Below are 23,450 nucleotides of genomic sequence, written 5' to 3'. Positions count from 1 at the left end.
CCAGCGATGATCCAGATAAGCATGGCAACAAAACAGAAGGATCACACTGCGTGTAAAGCTGTGATGAATGGGGATGCCACTGTTTGATGCAAACCATACTCCATTAACAATGTACAATGTGAACTGTTTTTACAAAGCTTCACTGCCATTCAAAGCAAACAGAGAAACAACTAATCACAGAATGAAAAGTGGAAGTGCAGCTGATGTTTGATAATATTCCCTGGCTATACACTCCACATTTTCAAACCACTTTGTGACATACATGAACATGAATACACGATGGAGTAAGATTTGAATCAAAAGTTTACCTGTTGGGCCTGAGGGAGCTAAAGAAAAGGATTACAAACAAGAAGGAGAAGAATTATCAACCAAATTTCAAACCATATTGAAAATCTGGAAGCGATTGATGTTCTACTGTCTTATGGTAAACTGCTGTTGAAGGGTTTTTATTTTTTTTGTATTTTAAAAGTATACATGAAACCAAAGGAAAATGTTTCAAGCAGATATATACAGTACCGGCACAAATTATGGCAACAACTAATTATTAAAATCCTTAGCATATTTTAAAAGAGGAGACAATTATCTATTCAGGGATAAATAGATATTTAGTGAGCAAGTGATTTGAGTAAAGTTATCTGGCAACAAACTCCCCATCCCCAGTTGTACTGCTTCCCTAGCAAAAGGAGAACATTTTGGGGTATCATTCTACTTGTGAGATGCCTTGCTTATTAAAATATTTACCATATTTTTAAAGAGGAGACGATTATCTACTCAGAGATACCAGGGTATTTAGTAAATAAAGGGTCTGACTGAGGAAAAATGGGCAATGCAATTGCCACCCCTAGTCTCGCTGTAAATCATTTGTTGTTGCCATAATTCGTTCCGGTACTGTATGTTATAACAAAAAAACCCATTTAGTTTAGGAGTTTCAAATGATTGCAGACGAGTTACACCAAATAAGAATTAGCTAATGCCAATTAATACAGGGACTATATATACTATACAGCATATACATAAACAATGAACATTTGCATTACTAGTAATTAATAAAAGCTCCATATATTAATGCTTAATTATAGTTTTAATGAACAATAGAACAACATCCATGTAGAATTAATCAACTTTAACATGAAACACCCAAACTAAAGTGGGACCAATTATGTTATAAATTTGTCCAAAAAAAATAACATTAACTTGAAAAATGCCAATTGATATAGCAAACGTGTTAGCCTAGATTTATAATGGTATGAAACAACTCATACAAATCTATTCTATTGGCCTTGTACAGCATTGCATTATTTATTTTATCATTTTGGTGCAGTGTATCCCTTTAACTGAATTAAAAATACAATGTAAAAGTAGGCCAATACCTGACATTACAAAATTGCACCATTTAGTGAAACCATGGCAACCACTAAGGTACCCTTTGGCCTCAAGGCATTGTGTGGGATACACATTGTACAACCATCCAAAGATTATGCTGATATGAAAATGCTTAAATCCATGAATACTACTACTACTACTACTACTACTACTACTACTACTACTACTACTACTACTACTACTACTAATAATAATAATAATAATAATAATAATAATAATAATAATAATAATAATAATAAAGTATTACAAACCAAAACATAATGTGTACTCACTTTTGTAAAAAAAAAAAAAAAAAACAAGTGCAGCATTAACAAATTTGCAAATGTATTATTGAACATAAGTGTATGCTTACTGTACCCAAGGAAACTATAGATAACTTTTTTTTTTATGAAAGACAATAAAGAAGTAAGCAATCAGAAAGTTTCTTATCTACATATATTTATCTCAAGTAACATGCCACATTTCTGGAAGCCTATTTTGTTTATAAACCCATTACAGAATAGCAGGTGCCTCTTGGCCTGTGGCAAACAATGAAAGCTCTTAAACTCTCCTGTGTTGCAGCACATTATATATGCAGACTTCAAATAAAGTCAGCATGACTTCACAATGGGAGGGAGCAGGAGTGACAAATTGTACTAAAGATAATGTAAAAAAATGTTATTCTTCAAAAACAAGGGCGGCTCCTTTAAGGTTATATAGTATCTCGAGTCTCCTTGGGGTGCCTTCAGAACAAGTGGTGGTTCGACCGCTCTCAGAAAACAAGGTTTTTGTTATTGGCTAATGCTTTTCAGAGGAAGTTAACTTGGAAACGAGTAAACAAAAATGACAGGAAATCAATGGAGCCACAGCACGAGAGAGACTGTTACGACCTCCCTGTGGTCTCAAAAAGTCCAGTCACAAACAGCACCAACACAGCACTGCTCCTGGTGTTCCCTCACCTTCATCAGTCAAGTCATGTTTTTGGATTTTATTTTTCTTCAGAGCCCAGCGTGTGGTTGTCTTTTAGTAACTGGTCTCATGAGCTCAGCTTCCACATCCCTGCTCCAAAAAAATCAATTCTTTAAATGTGCACTTAAAGAAACGAGGGCAAAGCCATAGCTCAATCACTATGTCATTTATTTGCACGTTAAATAAGGATTTGGTACAAGTAGACTTAAAGCTATAGTAACGCTATGTATTTTCTTCACACATTTTTGAGACCTACTAAATCTAATCCTGTAAGGTTAAAGTTAAGTATGCGGTAGGAAATTATTGGGGGAAAAAATGTATTAGTTAAATTTAGTGCAATGAAATATGCTATAAATATCTCAAGTCAAAAATAAAAAAGGGGAATTGAAAGTCGCATACCAATTCTGTTTTTAAATGTATTTAAATAGAGGTTTTCAATACATGTCTTTGCAACACGTTTACAGTATTTTGATAAAGATTTGGAGAAACAAAGCATTCCATTTTAAGTTTACAAAGCATTACAGGTATCTGAGATGCCACCATTAACCCAAACAGTTAGCAATAATGCACACTATTGTATGAACAGAACGCTTTCTTAATTGCATTTTTTCTGATTGCTTGGTGTTATATCCAGAAATATAACTTGTTGACTTGTGAGATGTGATTGGTTTTGCTGAGTCATTATTACTCGCATGGCATTTTCCATTACAAGATGACAAATCTCACAATTACCTTTAAAACGTCCTCCATTGTGGCATTCAATTGTGCAGAATAATGTAATAATTTCAGAGTGGGGATAAAAGACTCAATTAAAAAAAAAAAATCAGCATGCACCATAAACAAACCTGGTTAAAAAAAAAAAAATAACAAGGTTTCTATAATGTCTTGAAACACATTAACACAGAAATGATCTACTTAGATGCAGAAGGGATATGCGAATGCCAGGCAGAGTAGCAAAAACAATTCAATATTTATACATTCAGCACTAAAGAAACTTGAACTCAGCACTCTAACATTTACATACCCGGATAAAATGCCAACTTACTCGGTTACGTTGTTTGGTATCCTGCATTACTGTGCTAGGAGAAAAGGAGAGCCTTTTCCACAAGTTTAAAAATGTATGAAGTACATCTTTAAACAGTTAGCTCTTATAACATACTAATATCAATGAAATCCTGACATCTTACAAGACAGTAACACCAGGGTACTTCTAACATTAAGACAAGCAAAGGGACGTCTGATGGCTGATAACTGCAGTACCTTTACGGTACAGGAATTAACTGTTTTCTTCACTCTTAAACTAGTAGAAATAAGGCCTGGGGCATTGGCTGCCACAGACTGTGTGTCAAAACCATTATCTTTTGGAATCAACAGCTGTCTTGAAACAATGGGGTCTAGTCAGTTGATCCAAACAGCGATGGATCTAAATTCAGAAATTATTTAGATGATTAAATCAGGGCCCTCTGAATCTGCATGGGAAATCCCTTTGGTGTGCGTTTGTATGTAAAACAATGTTGAATAACATCCATATTTAGATCCGCTGTCATTTATGGTAGATCCATTAATAGAACCCACCCTGTTGCTGTTAAATATACACAAACTGGAAATGACAGAATTACTTCCAACATGGCAGTTGAGCTAGCGAGTACTGTAAATACACGTCTCAAATAAAAACAAGGTTTTTGTAATACAGTAATCACATTGGTATTTCACATGTTTAGTCTGCATGCATCACCAAATTCTGCTGCTCCTTAAATGCTATATCATTTTACATTTACACTCTCATGCACTTCACAAATCTGCATTTTAAAACTACCAAAAAGATCACATTATAAGTGATGCAGCAGTTTTACAGCAGCATTAGCTTCAATTAATTTCTCAGTAGGGCTAGCTAAATATTGTATTAAAAGTAATCTGTTATGAGGTTTCAATGCTTTTTAAGAACCAGCTTAGAATGCCATATTTATTTTATTGGCACCAAGACTATACAAGCGTAAGGTGCCGTTATACAAAACCAAATGTAAAACCTGTAGAATAGCGCACTTCCTGCCAATTAAAATCTTTTCAATGGCAACGACGGTCAAACAAAACTGAAATCTTGCATATGTTCTTTTTCTTGTATTGTATGTAAGAGGGTGAACATTAGGCACAGAATTGATGTTTAAATGTGTCAAAGTGTCAAATACTGTACCGCAGAGCAGCATTTATGATGCACTGACTACAGCACAGTCAGCCCCTTTTATCATCCCAGGCCTTCAGATTCTTTAATTAACCATTACAATAAAAAGTGGGACTTATCAAGGGAAGACCTTTCCAATAGTGGGAAGGCAGCACACTACAACATCATTGGTACAGCTTCTAACAGAGAAGAGACAGCACTGAACAAGTTCAACAATACAGTAAGACATAGCAAGGTCAGAGGGCACAACTAGCGTTCAGTGGGAATTCCTTGCAGGTTCCTAATAGCGATGCTCTACGAGAGAATGAATGACAAGGCAATGCAGGTGCGTCATTTTCTAAATATTTAAAATACTGCGAAAGAGGGAGGAGTTGATCAGATGGCACAAGAAGCATGACTGATACTGCCTCATACAGGCTGCTTGTGATTTTTGTGCCACATTCTTAAAATGAGAGCTCATTAGCAGCTATGCAAAATAATACTTTTACTAAATTGTTATGCAACGGAAACAGCAGTAAAAGCAGTTAGCAACACTTACATAAAACAAACCACAACAACAACAACGACCTGCATCAGTGTTTTAGATAAGCCAGGAGCAGCTGAGTCATCGTCACATTCTAACAGGTTAGCCAGAACAACATGGAATGAAAAATTAAATTCAAACTGCAGTGCCAAATACTGTATAAGTATAAGGCATGAGTTTAACCATGTGGATTATCATCAATCATGTTATGACATTACTCCATAAAAGCATTTTTTTTTTTTTTTTTTTTTTTTAATGATGCAGATGAATGAACGCTTTAATATAGGGGCCATATTCACACACAAATAAAAATATGTAAGTCACGGAAAAAATATACAAATATTTCTTATCTAGATATTTATCTTCAAGCCTTTAATGAAATATAGATACAGTACCTTAAACTAAGAAAAAAGACAACTCTAAATAGATAACTCGTTATCTTTAAATTCAGCCCAAAGCCTTCTTACTAGTTCTGTGCCTGTAATAACACACACTCACACCCAAAATGACATAAATATAAAAGCAAAGTTGATATGAATTAGTAATATAAATTAAAAATGTATTTCGATAATGCAATACCACATGTGAAGCAGTTGAAACACTAACCAGATATTTGTATTTCTTTAAATCAGCTCAATCCTTTTTATTTAAATTCTATTGAAACCGAACATCCATTTCACCCCTTTAAAAATGTCTCATTTCAAATAAACTCGGCTTAAAATACTGTGTGGAAACTGCGGCACTGTGTGTTATCCACGGCAGAGTGGTAATGACTGTGGGGAGACACGTGCTGTGTCACAGTATGTTTCACATGCGTCTAACACTGCTACTAAATGCTCAGGGGGCTATTAAATGTAATGAACCCATCTGCTGAGAGAGGGGTCCAAACAATGGGTTTTATCAGTGCCATACAATGCAGATGGCATCCTCCGTTCCACATCCCTGACAGCCAAGTGCACTTCCTTGCTTAAAAGCATCCTCAACACAATGGTTTGGTTACTGTGGCTTCAATTGCGCTGTTATTATGTAACAGTTTACCATGCATTGCACTTGTGTGGGAATGCAGATGTTACTGAGTGTGTACAAGGTGACTAAAAATACATAATGGGTAACCTAAAGGCAATCCTCAACTATTTCTCATGGCTTATGACTTTCCTTTCCACTATTCTCTTCCCCACCTATACCCTTATAAAAGTGTCCCATAGTAAAAGCATAGCAATGTGTAATAAAGCATGTTAAAGCATAGGTAAGCATTGTTAAGCACAGAGCGGTACAGTAAGGCATATTAAAAAACAAGGCAAACCCGGTTAAACTATGGTAAATGCACGGTATAACCATGGGAAAAGCATGGGAAAAGTGCAAAAATACTGTGCTAAACTTCTGTCCAATCTCTATACAGCATATTAATAGTAAATGATTTTCACCCCAGTAACGTCACTCTCTACAGCACATGCCTATAACTGGTTTCATGCTTCATCAATCCTTTATTTAAGCAGCCAAGTCAGTTGAGAACCAGTTCTCCTTTCAATGATGACCTGACCTTCACATGTTCAGACTGGAGCCGCTGCACATATTCCTGATACCAGAAGCAAAACAAGTGGCTCAGAGGGTAGTTTTGTTGTATTTATTTTATGTATTTGAAATGTTTTTGTTTGTTTTTTTTAAAGATAACAAGTGTTCATTTTTATTTTTTATTTTGGATTCCCAGTGATATTTATAAACCAGGCTGTCAAGTCTGGACACCAATCACAAAATGAAACTGCTGTCCTATTAAGGTAAGTCTATGAGAAAACTACACCGTTAAAAGAAATGTGTATATATATATATATATATATATATATATATATATATATATATATATATATATATATATATATTTTTTTTTTTTTTTAGATGACAAAGATGTTCCACTGTTAAGATTCAAAAGGATATTATTGTGGAATGCTCCATCTCCATTTCGGGGTACATGTTACAACATTTTTCTAAACAAGGTGGTTGGGTATATCAATTTCCCTTAGAATATTTTTCATAATCAGAACAGCGCGGTTACCAGCTTTGTTGAATAACAAACCACACAACTTCACCTCCACCCCACAAGGTATACTTTATACATACTTGATTCACATTTTATAGAAAAATGAGTTAGAGAGCAAGTTAGAAACTGCAGCTACATCTACAAATGCCAACAGATCCCATATTAGTGAGGTTCAGTTTTTGCATCCCATAAACCCACACTAAAAACAAAATTATACTGCTTCCATATGTTGCACCCGCAAGTTTTGTTTCAGAGAGCAGAAATTTAAACACTTACTGTACTGTCAATGTATGCCTCTGTCCATATAGTGTCATGTTCCTGGTCGATGACTTTGGGCCTGCTGAGGACATGGAGGTACTCCATCACATTTTCTTGCACGTCCGCTAACGTGGAGATCTGTGTGAAATATCCTGAAATGGAAAAATGAACAGAAAATGTATTGTACATCTACTGCATGTATAACTGCCACAGCCATTTCAAAGAGAACACGCTCATGTCTTGAAGGCCTTGTAACCAGTCCTGGGTTTCAGAACTGCCCTCAATTAAAGTATATTATTAAAATGATCAGGAGTCAGGAACTGGATGTACTGCGCCTCCTTTGTACTGTGTGAACCACTCCTATTAGTAAACCTACATGCTCCAGTGTGATTTATTCAAGCTGCAATACATGTGATCAGTTCAGAGCAGATTTACCAGAGGCCTGATTGTTCAACCTCTGGCATCTGGTCACTTCAGTAATATACCTAAACCAGAGTGTAAGTCGAGCGCGAGTATCCATCTCTGCAAGCTTATCAAGAATGAGTTTCAAAGAGTTGTGCTGAGGTATACATTTTGTTTTGGCTTTCCCTGACATCCAGGATACTGTTAGTTTAAAATAACCCTCCCTCAGGCTATGTCCCAGCAAGTTTATGTATATATATATATATATATATATATATATATATATATATATATATATATATATATATATATATTATCTGCAATTTAAAGGCTCTGAAAAAGGCAGCTGAAATTCCCCTGTGATCCATTTTCCAGGCAAGGACTTTGCTGTCCAGAATGCAGTCAGCTGGAAACACTGCAAACTGCCTCCATCAGTACTGTGCATCCATGGGGAAAATCACAGCAAGGAAAATTGATTTTAGGGCTACTGACCTCAGTGACAGCACTATGCTTCGGCCCACCCATGCACAGCTTAAACTGTGGCACACTTATTCAGCCAATCCCCAGATCAGCCTTGCTCGCCCTTTACTGTTCTCCCGGAGTGTTGCTGTTAATTTCTCCAGCACAGATCTGGGCTGAGCCGAGGTGGGATGTGCGACGAAAATAAAGAGCCATTTATACCAAAGTAAAAAAAAATAAAAAAAATTGCTGGTATGCTACTGAGCTCCAATCTTCAACCCATAATAATAATAATAATAATAATAATAATAATAATAATAATAATAATAATAATAATAAACACCTTATGTTTCTTATTATTGGACCAAATAAGATATATTTTGCCCCCATTCAAACTGTATCTTAGGAGTACAACAACATTAAACAACACTGAAACATTTTCAAATCTCAGGCTGTACGTTTTATTGCCCATTTAAGAGCAAGCTAGAATAGTTGGTGCCGGTTTGCCTCGGTGATGACACTGAAGTGCTAACAGGCTCTACCGCAAGCAATGATTGGGGTACTGCAAGACCTTTGGTGTAGGCATGGCACTGTGCATTATCAATACCACCAAACATTAGAATATTTATACCATCTGCATTAGAATATCTAATACCTCTATAATACTGTACTGTGTGCTTTGTATACCTGTCTATTGCTGTTTCTGCAAAGTTACTGTTTAGAAGGCTTAATGTCCTTTATCAACCAAGGGGGGCAATTTCCGTTTATTTACATTGTAATTACTTAGCAAATACTTAGACATAATTATTAGAAATAGTTACAATGCACTTAATGTGTACATTTTTTTGCACCACAAATGTAAGTACACAATTGTATCAGAAGAGTCAGGTTTAGAGTTACATCTTGCAAAAAAGAAGACACATTACGTGCATTGTAGCGATGCATAATAAAATTGCAATGATGTGTAAGCACACATTTAGTTACAAAGTAACTGCTATGTAAAGACACAGTACTTAGAGACACAATGTAACGTGTTAACAGAATCTCTACACAATAATCATTGTTACAGAGATGACAGAAATGTCAGCTGCACCACCTCTTTGTCTTTCGTCCACCAGTTATATTCATGAATTAGTCATTTAAAATACAGACCTTTATTAGCACAGGCCATCCATTTCAGGTTATCAGCAAAGGCAGTCTCACGTCCAATTAAATAGGCAAATATGCGAACCTGAAGAGAAGAAAAACAAAAACAAGACTTAAATTAATCTTATTTAATGTGTCTTGACAGACTCGTAATTTATTACTATTGTCCTGACGAGTACAATTATTATTATTTATTATTATTAGAAACAGCAATGATCCTTTTCTTTATTTGCTTGTATTTTAATATGAACTGTTGCTAGTACAGAGTATGATTTACTGTTACTGTAAATGTTTTTAATACTCTGTACTAATGGTTTAGAAACAATAGCATGTTTGTTTTTTATAGCAATGCACAACATGTCTTTTAGACCTCGTCTAACCATGCATTAAACTCCCAGAACCCACAAACCTCAGAGCATAATCATTGTGCAGAATGAGGTTCATTGTAAAATGTGTGCTGTACAATAACCTTTTATGTTCTGTAGAAAAGAGCAATGCACTAAAAAAAACAGCTGTTTTGTGTAACAACACCTCTATATGCAGTGGACCCAGAATTCTTCCTTTTTAAAAAAACAAAAAAATCTGCTCTATTTTTTTTACAACGGTTTCTCAATTATCACACTTGCACCATCACTGACATAAGAAATTAAATTGCCCACAATTAAGTTTTAAATTGAAGGACAATTTACTTCCTATATTAGTGAATGTGGAAGGGAGAAATCCAATAATTGGGAAGGACAAACCACTACAGAAAAAAAGGAGTTAAAAACAGATTTCTGCATTAGATGAGGGGAGAGAACTGATAGAAATACATTTTTACCCTTTTCCGACTACCTTAATAATACACAGTCAACAAGGGGGTCAGCCAGTGGCTTTTAGTCAATTTTATGTGAAGTATGTAAATAATCAGCTAAAATACCTCGTTTTAAAAAGAAACATGAAAAGAGAATGACAAAAAAGGAACACAGAACACACAGAAAAGAACACATTACAGCTTTAAGTAATGGAATTCAAACACATGGATCTAATGCATCAGAATTAGACACGGTCTGACAGATTTATTTCTTAAAAGGTTCCAAAGTTGTTGTTTTTTTTTTTTTTGCCTGTAAGAAAAATAGCTATTTTGGGGTTATTTAAGCAATGGTTTTGCACGCGTCAGCAAGAAGGTCAATATTGCATGCAGTACCTCCGATTTCCATGCCAGACATGTTATTTCATTCATTTCTGTATCCATCACCTGCATTTTTTTTTGCAAAGCTTCTATACTTGAAGAAACACCCCTAACTTAAATGAAGCAGAAATTCATTTTCAGAATTGATTGTGCATGATAATTGTAAACCCAGGCCTCAGGATGCTCTAGTCTCAGTGCTATTGCTTAGTGATGGAGAACATGCCCCAACAAAAAGGAGAAAGTGGAGACAACTGGCTTACATGTATTTACTAGTATATTCCCTTCAGTCACTGTGTGTATAATTGGCTATAAGGTGTACTTGAAGATAATCGCCTTCCATGCTGGTATATAAAAACATTTGTGTTGGATTTATTCTCCTCATACACTCAAAGCACCCTGTATTTATTTCTCATTGTACAATAATCATGAGTGTGTTAGGGGTAATATCTTGTCCTGAAGTTTTAAAACTTCTTGAATCTGCAGTATTATGGCTTTGGAGATGTTGGATAAGGCCATGGATTTACCCTTGCCTGTGTGTGCTGATAAATGAGAAATTATTTCATGTTGCATATTCTACCCTGTAAAATAATAATAGCTGGAAAGCTGGAAATTTTTTGTTTTTTAAAAACCATCCGTCAAAAGACAGCCGGCATGCCACTATGCCAAAACAAAAACAGAAACTGTAAATGGAACAGCTTATATTTCTTCAGAGTACACTCACGCAAGTTTGACTAAACCTCTTTGTTTTATGAACAGTATTACTGGTAACACTTTTATTGTGCCGAGTATGTTTTGCAAATAAGTACACGAAAATAACCAAAGGACCAGTGATAATATTGCTAGTGCTAATAAGATTTTAAAACTGGTTATAACTCCTTTAAATCAACAGTCAGGGTTGGAACAGTCCAATTTTGCATTTTATCGCAAATGCTCCTATGTAACTACTGTGTAATGCAAATGGAAAATTAATTGAATTTGAAATGTGGAAAATGATGCTGTAAACTAAAGCAGCTTTAATTAAAAGGCTCTGCAAATGAAAACTAATGTTCTGGTGATTATAGTGTGATTCAGATATGATTTCATTTCTCAAACCTTCGGTGCAGAAATACCACAGTACGTCTATACGTTTAGATGGGGTGGACGTATCCAAAAGCACCATAGTACAGGTAGAGGGATAAACGTCCTTTATTTTTTTAGGCGTGTGTGGAAAAACATCCCATTTCTGATACTGTGGAATATAACACATACAGTTTGTGAAAATAGAAGTGATGCATTTGTTTGTATAGCTGTATCCCTTGGAGATATCAGTATTAAATTCCATGATACTAAATAATATTATTAAAATATAACTACAGAATTAAACAGCTGTTGCTAACAGCTACCACATTATGCTCTGCAGCATATTAACTGAGAATCGAGTACATACATTGCAATCTCTTTCTATAACCAAACATGCTTTTAAATCTTTCTTTGTTAACATCCTCACAATATGTATATATTCCTTCAGTTAAATAAAGAATGGATAAATACTTCATAGACAATGCTAATTAGCTCCAAACTGCCGGCAAATTAATTAGAAAAAAAAGAGACTCTGGAGGCTTAATATTAACCTGCATCAATATTCTGTTTCTAAGAGAGGAATCAGGGGTTCTAATTAGACTCTTCAAATTGCAAATTCTAGAATTTCCGTAACTAGCTTATTAGAAGCGCCGCCCCCCTTGGGAAAGGGGACAATTGCTTCTGCCCCAGTTTTGCATCCCTTTGTAAAACACCATCCAGAACACTCCTGTTGTCCGAATCAATGGTAATGATTCTGCCAAATGAATGAGAGCTTGAGCTGTTCCAGCTGCCCCTCCTGGCACAGGGGAAACCAAAGCTGCCAAACACAGTGCTGAGTAACCCAGCTGTTGCTGGGAATGTGCTTGGAGGAGCACAGCTGCCGAGATGCCCATTTACATTTCAATATTCTCCAAAATCTCCTCAAGACAAGAAGTTGAACTGTTTTTATCCTTGAGATCTTTTTTTTGTCTCTCTCTAAAACACTGCCTTATACTTTAGTGCACACTATGTAGTTTTAAACAAGGAGAACAATGTTAATGTCCACATTATCAACATGGACAAGCGTTATGTATCTCCCCACTTGATTTTGTATGTTTTCTTGAACAAAGCAGGGGTAAGGGATTGTATCATTCTTCCCTTCAAACACATTCATTTCGCTAATTTACAAAAAAAAATGGCCTTTGCTTACTGTTTGGATAGCACTGTAATTTAAATGGAAAGGAAAGGGTGTTTATGTTGTATTGAATGAAAGAATGAATAAACAGAAAAAAACCAACAACAACAACAACAACAATTACAATAAACAAGGCCTGCAAACTCTAGTATTAAACACCCTTCTATAATCAACCAAAATGAGCATAATTCTGCTCAGTTGTTGATAGCAAAGGCGGTTGCACAGCACAATGGCTTGGTATATTGCCTCAGTGAAAGAGCTGGCGGGTTCCCCCCGAGTGGGAAGGAAGAACAGCAAATGACAGGGAGCCTGAATGAATAGATGCTGACAGGGAGAGGACACGACCAGCACAGGGGTGTGCATCAGAGCTCAGGGGAAAGCACAAAGGGGAGAACAGACTGGAGCAACAGGAACACACACCACTCTAAAAGCAGGTCTATCAGTGTTTAGTTTCACAGACTTTACATGGGGTTAAATGCTCATGTTTATTTAACAATAATTTCAAGCATTACAAGCCTGATTTAAACATTATATATATATATATATATATATATATATATATATATATATATATATATATATATATATATATATATAATTTTGAAATAAACCATAGTTCAGCAGACTACTGAAGGACGTGCTGGGGATTTTGCAAATTCTTAAACGATTTTGATATGACAGAATAATATAAAGGCATTTGCTAAATGCTATGCTAAAAACCTTCGATTCACTATTAAGGTAATGTGGATTCACTTTATGGTAGAAAACATGAAGGGCTTTCATAATTTATTTGAAATATGATGTATGTCATAGCATTGAACACGTGAAAGAAACATGGTGATTTTTTTGTAAAATGTTTTTTTTTTTTTTTTTATAAATAATCCCGGATATAATTTTAAAATTTTCAAAGCTAATCAGAAAAACACTGTCACAAACTCACTGCTGCAGAAAAACATTGCCAGCAAACAGTTCAAGAAAAGAAAAAAAAACAACAAGGGACTGACGGCAGGACTAATAAAGGTAATTACAATGATAAAAGCTCGTAAACGGCTTCATTCGACATTGTCATTCACAGTGCTTGCTGCTATCGCTCAGGATGGCTACTTGCAATGACCTTTGTCATGCTTGAGAAAACAAGCTTCCCCACTGCGTCTCCACTCTCTCGGAGTGGCCAGATGGGGCAGTTTTGCTTCATTATTCATGTCTGTGAAGTGGAAACGCCAACAGAAGGATTCATTACTGTCAGGAGCTTCTCTGCAAGGCGCCCCTGATTTATTAGGGCATAAACTGCTGTTGAGACCATAATGAGACATAAGCGTTCTATAAGGCCTATGAACTCTGAAAGGAATACACACTGTCTCCAGGAGGAGATCTATCATCAGCTGTAGCTGCTCAGTCAAATGTTTCGACAGGTTTATTAAATTAAATTCCAAAGGAGAGATATTCATTTTGTTAACACTCCCAGAGGGTGTTGAAATGAGGGATAAATGGGACACAAAGCGGTTTAAATAAAAAGGTTCTGATAATCTCACAATTTTAAGTTTTTTTCTTTATTTACAGTATGTTTATTCGTCTATTTTCCTTTATACATATTATCTTTAGCTTTCACAAGCTTGATTAGATTTTAGGGCAAGGTCCCTAGCTGATAGGAGGTTTACTAGACATAACGTAAACAACTAATGCACTCTGGGTTTCTTTGCCAGTCCACTGCAGTATTCTAGCAAATTGTAAAAATAAATAAATACATAAATCAACAATGACAAAAATAAACAGTTCCATGGACACTGTTATATCTTCTTGTGGCACAATCAAGCAAGTCTTTTGTTCAGCCTCGCCAAATAATCTTTTAGTATGCTACTGAAGCCAGCCGCAAGTGGTACATCAGCTCTTAAAGTATGCTGCTCCACACAAAGTCAGAAAAAAACATTTTCCATAGATAACGCTGGCGCACACAATAGCTGCAACAACAATAGCATACATGCTAAAGATACTCAACAACCCTCCAATTGAATTCCAACCAGGCATTAGTTTAGCTGAGGCATTCAATTTGCTCCATACAGCCTCAGCACTTTTATAATGCTATTTCACGGCATCCTGAAAGACAGAGGAACTGAAGGAGAAGGGTGAAAGTCAGGGTTCTGGTGCCTTTTCTTATTCAGGATGCTGTCAACGTTTATTAGACCTTCTCTTTAATACGTTGTCATGCAGGTAAGGCCGTCCCCCACCCCAAGGGGAATTCAGAAACATGCTTCTGGGCTACAGAGGCCCTGAGGAAAAGTATTTAAATGGAAAAGGAGTTAAAAATAAATCAACCCCATTGGGTATTTAAGCGGTTTAATCTATATTGACGTTTTCTCTTTTTTTATTAATGTTTAAAACAATTTACTAGAAGACAGTAAACGTACCTTTCTGTCTGGCCAATTGTATTTTGCAAACACTGCATCGTAGGTGTCCACTGCTCCGTCTGTGATCAGCATGATGGCCTGGCTGCAGATACTGCCTTGACCGGTTCGATTATACTACAGACAGGAACAGGAAAGGAGGAGAAACACAGAATGTCTTAGCTATGAACCTTTCATCAGTTGCCGTGGGATACTGTTCAAGTTTACTGCAATGCTACAATACAAGAGGAAAACAAGAATCCAGAGACCTTCCACACCACGAGTCACATGAGCAAGAAAAAAAAAACCTACCAAAGTACTGTACACTCTGAAAAGTGACAATGAGGCAAATGAGGCAGCTATTTTTAAAAGAACACTCCTATGTGCTCTGTTTTGTCATTTTAAACGGTTTACATAATTAATAGTTGTTCTGTAGTTAATACATTAATGAATATTCTAATAAGTAACATCCCAGAGGTGACAATATAAATGTAATTAACCAGCCAATCATTCAATCAATCAACCATTTAATTAATTATTATGTAGAGCATTAATCAATGCATTCATTCTTATATAGACACATTTATGTTGATAACTCAGCTAGCTCATAATATCCTATGCTAGAAAAATCAGACGACTCATATCAATTTGTCTTTGTCTTGGACCACAAACAAAAAAAGCATATGCATTCACTGGTGATCAGCACAAATCTGAATAATCACACTGATGTGCTGAAGAAAACGGCTCTGTACTGTTCCCCTTTGTGAGCAATGAAATATGCAACAGACTTTTAGGTGATAATGTTTGGAAACAGTCTGCGTCCAACATTCAGTTTGTCACAGGTTAATGAATCAGTTAATTACTATAATGCCTCTTAGGAGATAAGCTTCATATATACTGTTGCAGTTCTGTTTAAAAAGAAATGAGAACTTTTCCCATCAAGTTCTCTGTAATGAAATGTGTGCATAATGAAAACAGCCCTCCTTCCATTTATAACACTGAATAGAAACTGATAATTAAACAATGGTTGAAGCAAATAACAAAATAACACCAGCCTTCAACTCTATATTATTCTAGGTTTCTTCCCAGATGTATTGACCTTAGCAAACATAATTAAAAAGACAATGTAAAGACATTATAAATACTGATATAAGCCTGTGTTAATAGACAATGGGAGTACAAGCAAATTCTTTGAGGATAACTCGAGGGAGGGACTTTAAATGGAGAAGGCTGGGACTATAACTTTAACATAAAGTGGATATCATGCAGAACCAAACTGACTTTCAGTAAGCCTATAACCTTGACTTCCATAACCCTTGTGTGAATGCAGAGGACACCTCACAGGTCACAGGTAGCACAACGCAGAGTCGCTTTCATTGAGCTTGCAGTTTTAGCACATGTTGAGATTGTTATGTGTATATGTCTGCATGTACATTGTTGATGGTTGATGGTTGATGTGTCTGACACTTTCCTGGGATAATGTGTTTGTTAGGATTTGTATTATTGCTATCTTTGCCAGGTCTCTATTATGAAAGATGTTTTAACTCCTGGGTAAACCTCAACATGAACCCATGAAAAAAAAAAATCTTCATTCTACTTTCTACCTGCCCAAACAGCTGGCAGATTTAAGCATACTAGAATAAGAAGCATGTCCGAGGTTGTTTTAAAAGCACGAGTATGTCTTTGTTGCAGTACAGTATCTCTCTTTTGAAGCAGACAGGTTAACAATGGCCCAAAGTGAAATAATTCTGGACTGCAGTAGATGTGCCACACGAACCCTGAGAGTCTTCCTGCAGCAGTGAGGGTCAATTAAAAAATCAGAAGCGCTCGCAAATCTCCATCTCCAAATAAATATTCCTCAAATCCAAGTGTAACAGGGCAGAGGCCGGGCGCAAAACGGAGACCCTGCGCACCCGGAAGAGAGAGTCTTAACCACAGTGCAAAAGAGCCAGGTTCGCCTGCAGTATTGGTGTTAAAGCTTTTAACCTCATCTTCTATCACGACAGGGGACATGACAGAATCTGTAACGGCTGCTGTCCATTACACAAGGGTCCCCCACCCCACCCCTTTATAAAATTAAATACACTTGCATCACATTATCTGATGTAGATCTTAATGACTAAAACGTATATAGAGTTGAAGTGCCGAGACTCATTCTCAGGCACATGTTTGTCAACAGGATGTTAATTTCTAATATCAGACTGAGGGGTCCTGCTTATTCAAAACAGTTATGGAAGTATTAGCATTTCTACAGTTAATAATGCAAGGGGGGGGGGTAATCCCATTAAAATTGTGCATAACCATTAAACTAATAAAAGACATGCATTGGCATTATTAACATGAAATATCAACATTAAAAATCTTCAGCATCCAAAATAATATTCTGAAAACATTTTCAGCCCAAATAATATCTGATAAACCTTGGCAACTGGGATTAAGCTCCCGGTGGACAGTATGATCTGTTGCATTTGCAAATAAATCATTAGAACATAAGAATTCTTAATATCTAATAACCATCTGAAATTCTCCGTCTCTCTATGAAGTAGCGAGGGCAATGAAATGGTAATACCAATGACAAGGATCTTATAATGAACTATAATAAAATGAGTCGTCTCGTGGCAATGAGATTCCTGTGCAGCATGTCATTCACAGCCTTAGGAAGAGATTTAACATGTTTGGGATTTTCCTTTTTCTTACTTCCTTTAAAAACATGAATACTTATAGCTGTCAAAAAGACACTGTAAATACATAAAATGCAAAATATGACTGAAAAATACAGTATCTTACTGTGTAAGGTAAAATTACAGACATATTTGTATCATTAAGCATATTATCATCACGTTCGGTGGAAATCTTAAAATGTATTAATACAAAACATATTAGTTTAATTTATATGCGATTTTCACAGTACTTATTTTTTGTCCTTAAAAAACATTATGATGTCTGGAGTCAGAAGCAAACAGATTCCCCAGCACACACCATCTGCACAAGCCCTGGAGGAAGACAGAAGTTGGCTCTGGCACACAGAAAACCAGGCGAAAGACCCTGGGCTGAAAAGGACAGGGAGCATGAAAACAGTTTTTATTTTGCAGTGTTGTCTCCGCAGAATACCAATATTTGTCATCTTACTTACTTTACTGTAGATCCGACAAATGAGTAAATGTTTTGGATTTCTTTGCCTGTGTAAAGATTCTGGCAATACACTGGCACGCCATTGAAAGGTGCTGCATGAAGCTCAGTGATTAAAAAGAGTATGTCACCAAGATTGAGGAGGCCACAGCAGAGCTTATGATGACCCTCTTGGTCTTCCAATCATTTCACATAACTTATCCTTTGGGCACTTCGAATCAACGGGGAAGAGTGAAAACCCATTGGGCTTAGCTTTCCAATAGTGGCTGAAGTTTACTTACATCGTTAAGAAGAGTGAAAGCCTCAGTCAAAGCAATGTTGAGCATTCCGATTCCTTTGGCAAAAAGCTTGTCAAGATGTTCTCTAAAATGCTGCACAGAAAAAAAAGATACAAAAGGTGCATTAAAAAAATCAGAAATTATATTGTGCATTATAAATTGACAAAGGATGGAACTGAAATGTACCGGTAACCGGTAATTGCCTGAAAATCTAAATGAACAATCCCATTGTATTCAGATCAACAGAAAGAGGAAATTAAAGGTTAGTATGTAAAATGAGATAATTACATTACCATCTGAGTAAACAACCCCATTAAATATTCAATATAAAACAAAATCAATACATTAAAACCCACATCCTGAAACAGTGGAATCTGAACAACAGATTTCACAGTCCTGTTTGTTTTTCATTTCAATTTTACAAGTAAAAGTGGACAAAGGACAACCCTTCAGGAAGTTACAGACACATGCTTTATTTGTTTGACACAAGCTTTCTAAAACAATTAATGTGGTTTAATGTTCATAGTGACTCAGTAGGTCTGGTTTATGCTGCTCATAATTAAAAAATGGCAAGAGGCAAAAAAAGAAAGTGCTTATCTAAATAAACCTGAAAGTATTATTATTATTATTGCTATTTATTCATTTCTTTGTTAATAGGAACGTAAAAAAATTCAGACTTCAGGTACCCGCATCAATTTATGTTTCAGTCAATTTCAACCCTTGTACTTTTAAATAAATACCCTATAACTGCAAAATCAATTAAAAACAACCAGGCTGATTTGAACTACATCAAATCATCAGTTATCCAATCTATTTTGAAACCACTCTAATATTTAGAATATAAAGTGTATCCTGTGCATATAGCGTATAAGCAGCCTTGGGTTGCATCCCCTTGTACTGTTTAATGTGCACCTCTTGTTATATTAATAAGAGAGGACCACTTTTTTATTGTACCAGTAGGTAAGAGGTTAATGGTTTGATTTCTACAATGCTTGAGCCAACGCCTGGAGCCACTCCTGGTGGTACAGGCTGGCAGGAACATCCCACATGTGTCAATGGCTGCTCCTGGGACAGAAGACTGCACTGAGCTCTGGAGGGCAGTGCCATGTGACCCTGCTTCTCCACTCCTCTCATTCCCAATCTGACCATTTCCAAAAGACGGATCCTGAATTTAGATCCAAATTTGCGCAATGAATAGAATAGTGTTCATGCCTGTGGAACCAGGTCTATGTTGTGCCACACCGAGCTGATCATTGGGTGGACGTTTGTATGAAATCCTTTTGTATTGTATGTAGAGTTTAACTGTTCAGGGCTCTTTGTTGAAAAATATATAAATAAGCTGACAGGGGGGAGAGCCACTGATTTAAATGAGAATACAGTTCCCGTCATTGGCCTCCGCAATATTAAAACATTTTTAAAAATCGAAGGAAGGACGTTACCCAGACACATGCCAGCATGCTACAAAGCCAACCTTGAGGGGGCTAGCTGCAAGCTCTAATGCGTGTTACATTAAGACACACAGATAAGCTGAAACAAAGCAAATGCAAGACACAAAAGGACAAATCGACGAACAGCTCGCTATCTCTTCCTGATAATGATGCAAACCAGAAACAACCGCCTACAGCACAGGCTTTTACACACTCGGTTTACATTTCTGTAAGAAAGGATCCTGATGGCTGAATCGTACTGGCTGCATGGGCAAGCCACTACCAATCTGTACTGATGACTTTCTCTAGGGAGCTGGTGTCATTTCATGGGAGTATGGTAGCTTAATCCTTTACAATAAGATTTTAGGAAAGAAAATAAAACATACAAGTTTGTTTTGTTATAATAAGGGTGCCAATACTCAGTACACTCAATAGAAGGTGCTAGAACTTTGTGTGGGAATGCATCCAGCATAGCTCTCCCTCTGTTTAACAATAAGAAGATCTGAGGAGTGCTATCAGTTGAAATGACATGTTTTTCTGCCTCCAGGCTTTACCATAAGCAGATGTTGTTCCGAAGAAATGGCTGAATTAATGATACATTTCCCTGTGTGCCTCGTGCTCTTTACCTTGTATCTATTCCTTCTGATAGGAGCTGTCACGTCTGATCAAAGTAATAATGTTTCAGTACGCCTGTGTGCCGCACTGCTGATTCTATTATCTGATGATGCTCTGACTTCTGGGAAAAATGAACTTCTGGCTGAAGTGTCAACTCATTGTTGTTTTATATCATTAATATTTTATTCCTTTCTTGTAGTACAGTACAACATAGCATATCCGACCCCCTGTGGACTGGGGTAGAGGCGGATATGTGAAAAAGTCAGATTTGCGAACATCTATAGAAAAAGCATTTATACATCCATAAATAGGTTAGTGAACAAAAACAACACGCAAACTGCTTTAAACATGGGGACATTTTTTGTTTAAAAGTAAGCAAACGTAAACGAGATTAATTAGGCTACAAATACACAGTGTTGCTATGCGGTTTGCTATAAGCCAGCTCCACGCAAAGCTTTTAAAAAATAAAATAAAACACAAAACAAACAGTAAATGTACAGTGACCTGCAACTGATGGCTTCTGTATTTTCACTCTACTTTGCGCTATTTCTTGAGATTGCCCACAGCCGATAAGCAGTTTGGTTCATTGATCAGGGCGGTTATGTGACGGTGGGATATGCGACGTTCCACCGTATACAGTTACAAACCCAGCCGACAGTCCCTATTAACATAACTATCTGAATTATGAATCTCATTTCCTTGCCTGTTATATTTAGCAATATCTCCATAAAACACAGTTGTGGTTTTCTTCTTTAAATTGGGGTTCTAAAAATTCCCATAACATTTGGTTCATTTAAAAATGTAGCGTAATCTTTTTTGCAGCGTTGTTATTTTAGTAAGTGCATGTAAAATATTAGAGCCTGTCAGCGCTACAGGCTAAAACAATTTCTCTAAACACACTGTGTGCAAGCAGATAACACTTCCAGAGTTTCCAAGCCAGCTCACCAGCATTTCTCAACCCTAATGAAGTGAAAGTGTGAATCAGTTTAATTCAACACATTGTTCCTTTAACTGCTTAGAACGCAATAGTGTTTTAACATTAAGTATCTCTAATTTCTGTTTATTTACATGGTAGTTACTTAGTAAATACATGTGTACTTACACATAATCACAACTTTATTATGCATAGTTACAATGTACTTAATGTGTAAATCTTTTTGCATGGTATATGTAACTTCACAATTGTATCAGAAAAGGGTAAGGGTTAGGTTTGAGTTAGAGTTAGGGTTATATCGTGCAAAAAAATGTACACATTAAGTACACTGCTACTATGCATACCCACATTGCAGTACACATGTTTTTACTAAGTAACTACTATGTAAATGCACAGTAATTAGAGACACAATGCAAAGTGTTACCGCATCTCCTTATATCTTCTGATTCTGATGCTCTCAGTAACTGCTAAAGAATGACCTAACGGAGTTTCATTACGATTGTGCAAAAATGTAAGTGTGACATTGGTACATACAGTAAGCGTTTGCTGTATATACGGATGGAATTAAACAAGTTTTGACTTCAATAACCAGGTTCCAGTTTTACATTTGTACTTTCGTGAAAGCGTAATCTGGATTCAAAGATGGGTCTTCAAGGAGAAGCTGTTCTCTTGGTTTATCAGCAAGACGATCTTAATGAAAGCTCCTGCTGAACACTGATTGCTCGCCTGCCTGCTGGAGAAGCCTTGACCTCACAGTGATGCATGCTGGGAAAATAGATAGGTTTTCAGTGTGGTTCACATTTTAGTAAGTTTTTTCAGACCCACAAAGAGGTATTCCATTACACTATGTTTGTTTTTTTCTTTGTTAATTAGAAATGCATTGGACATTTCATCTTGATAACTGTTAGCGGGTAATGAAAACCAGTTTGGTAAGATGCCAGGTTCTTTATCAACAAACAACAAAAAAGGCAATAACATGCAGTACTTAAAGATAAATGCAGTGCTTGTACAGCTGATTAATAGAGGGTGGCTACTCAACAAAAGCGGCCTTTCTTTGGCGGTTTGGACACCATTTGTCATTATTAATGTCTCCCTCAGGACAATATTATGTTCACTAAGGAATCGCTGCAGAAATGCTGCATTCTGCCATTTTTAGCCTAAAGAATGAAGCCTTCCTTTATGCAACTCCCTGTGTGGTACTCCTAGAATGTGTTCCCATTCATTAAGAAGCAATACCTCTATTAGTGCTACTTTTACAATAGTTTAGGCTTTTAAAATGGCTTTGAGCATCTGTATTGCAGTTGATGGAGATGGAAAATCACGGACGGGTAACATTGCAAACTGTATGCTACAATGTATGAACAGGTTCTTTCTGATTAAATTAAAGACGTCACACAAGCATGGATTCCGAAATACAAGGAAGGGTAGTGCGTCCCCTTTTGAAGTTTGTCAAGTCCAGGTTTTTTGTGATCTTGGTAATGTAGGTCTGGCTGTAACATCACTGCTCCACTGCATATATGAACATGCCTTTGATGACTCTAAACGTGCTTGCTTCGAATAAATATATTGGTTGTGTACGTACCGTAGTACTTATAGTAACGTTTTGAAAGATTTATGCATGTCTGCAACACAAGATTAATTCAGAAGGAATGATAAGATATTGAAATTGAATGAGTAGGAAATGGGTTAGAGACACACAACAGAGTAAAATGTTACATCTGCTTGCTCCCACGTTTACTAGTTATATAACATTATTGATAACACTAATGGCAGCTGAACCTCTTACTATTGTTAAGCTGAGTTTCGTAAAGTGTGTTTTGATGTAATGATTCTTCTTATACTGCCTTTGAAAGCCACAGCCCATAACTTATAATGCTGAATATTACCAGGTGTAAAGGGGCACTTCTACTAGCCAATGTGTGGAACCACATCGCTTTCTTTGTAGCCAT

At 36.4% G+C, this 23,450-nt stretch overlaps 1 protein-coding gene across 3 annotated transcripts in view; it reads right to left on the bottom strand.

The window, feature by feature from the left end:
* The window catches only part of LOC117971351 (voltage-dependent calcium channel subunit alpha-2/delta-3-like), a 145,654-nt gene that overhangs the window by 49,070 nt on the left and 73,134 nt on the right, over positions 1-23,450 (bottom strand). For 2 of the 3 annotated variants that reach the window (XM_058999896.1, XM_058999894.1), the window contains 5 exons: positions 18,529-18,618; positions 15,143-15,256; positions 9,340-9,418; positions 7,345-7,478; positions 309-326 (listed from right to left, as the gene is read on the bottom strand). In XM_058999896.1, coding sequence (XP_058855879.1) covers positions 309-326; positions 7,345-7,478; positions 9,340-9,418; positions 15,143-15,256; positions 18,529-18,618 — 435 coding nt within the window. The remainder of the gene's footprint in view (positions 1-308; positions 327-7,344; positions 7,479-9,339; positions 9,419-15,142; positions 15,257-18,528; positions 18,619-23,450) is intronic. The other variant, XM_058999895.1, reaches the window with a different exon arrangement.

This window comes from Acipenser ruthenus, chromosome 25 (genome assembly GCF_902713425.1).
Source record: "Acipenser ruthenus chromosome 25, fAciRut3.2 maternal haplotype, whole genome shotgun sequence".
Lineage (NCBI taxonomy): Eukaryota > Metazoa > Chordata > Actinopteri > Acipenseriformes > Acipenseridae > Acipenser > Acipenser ruthenus.
The sequence above is the reverse complement of the archived record's forward strand: the minus strand, read 5'-3'. Positions and strand labels throughout refer to the sequence as shown.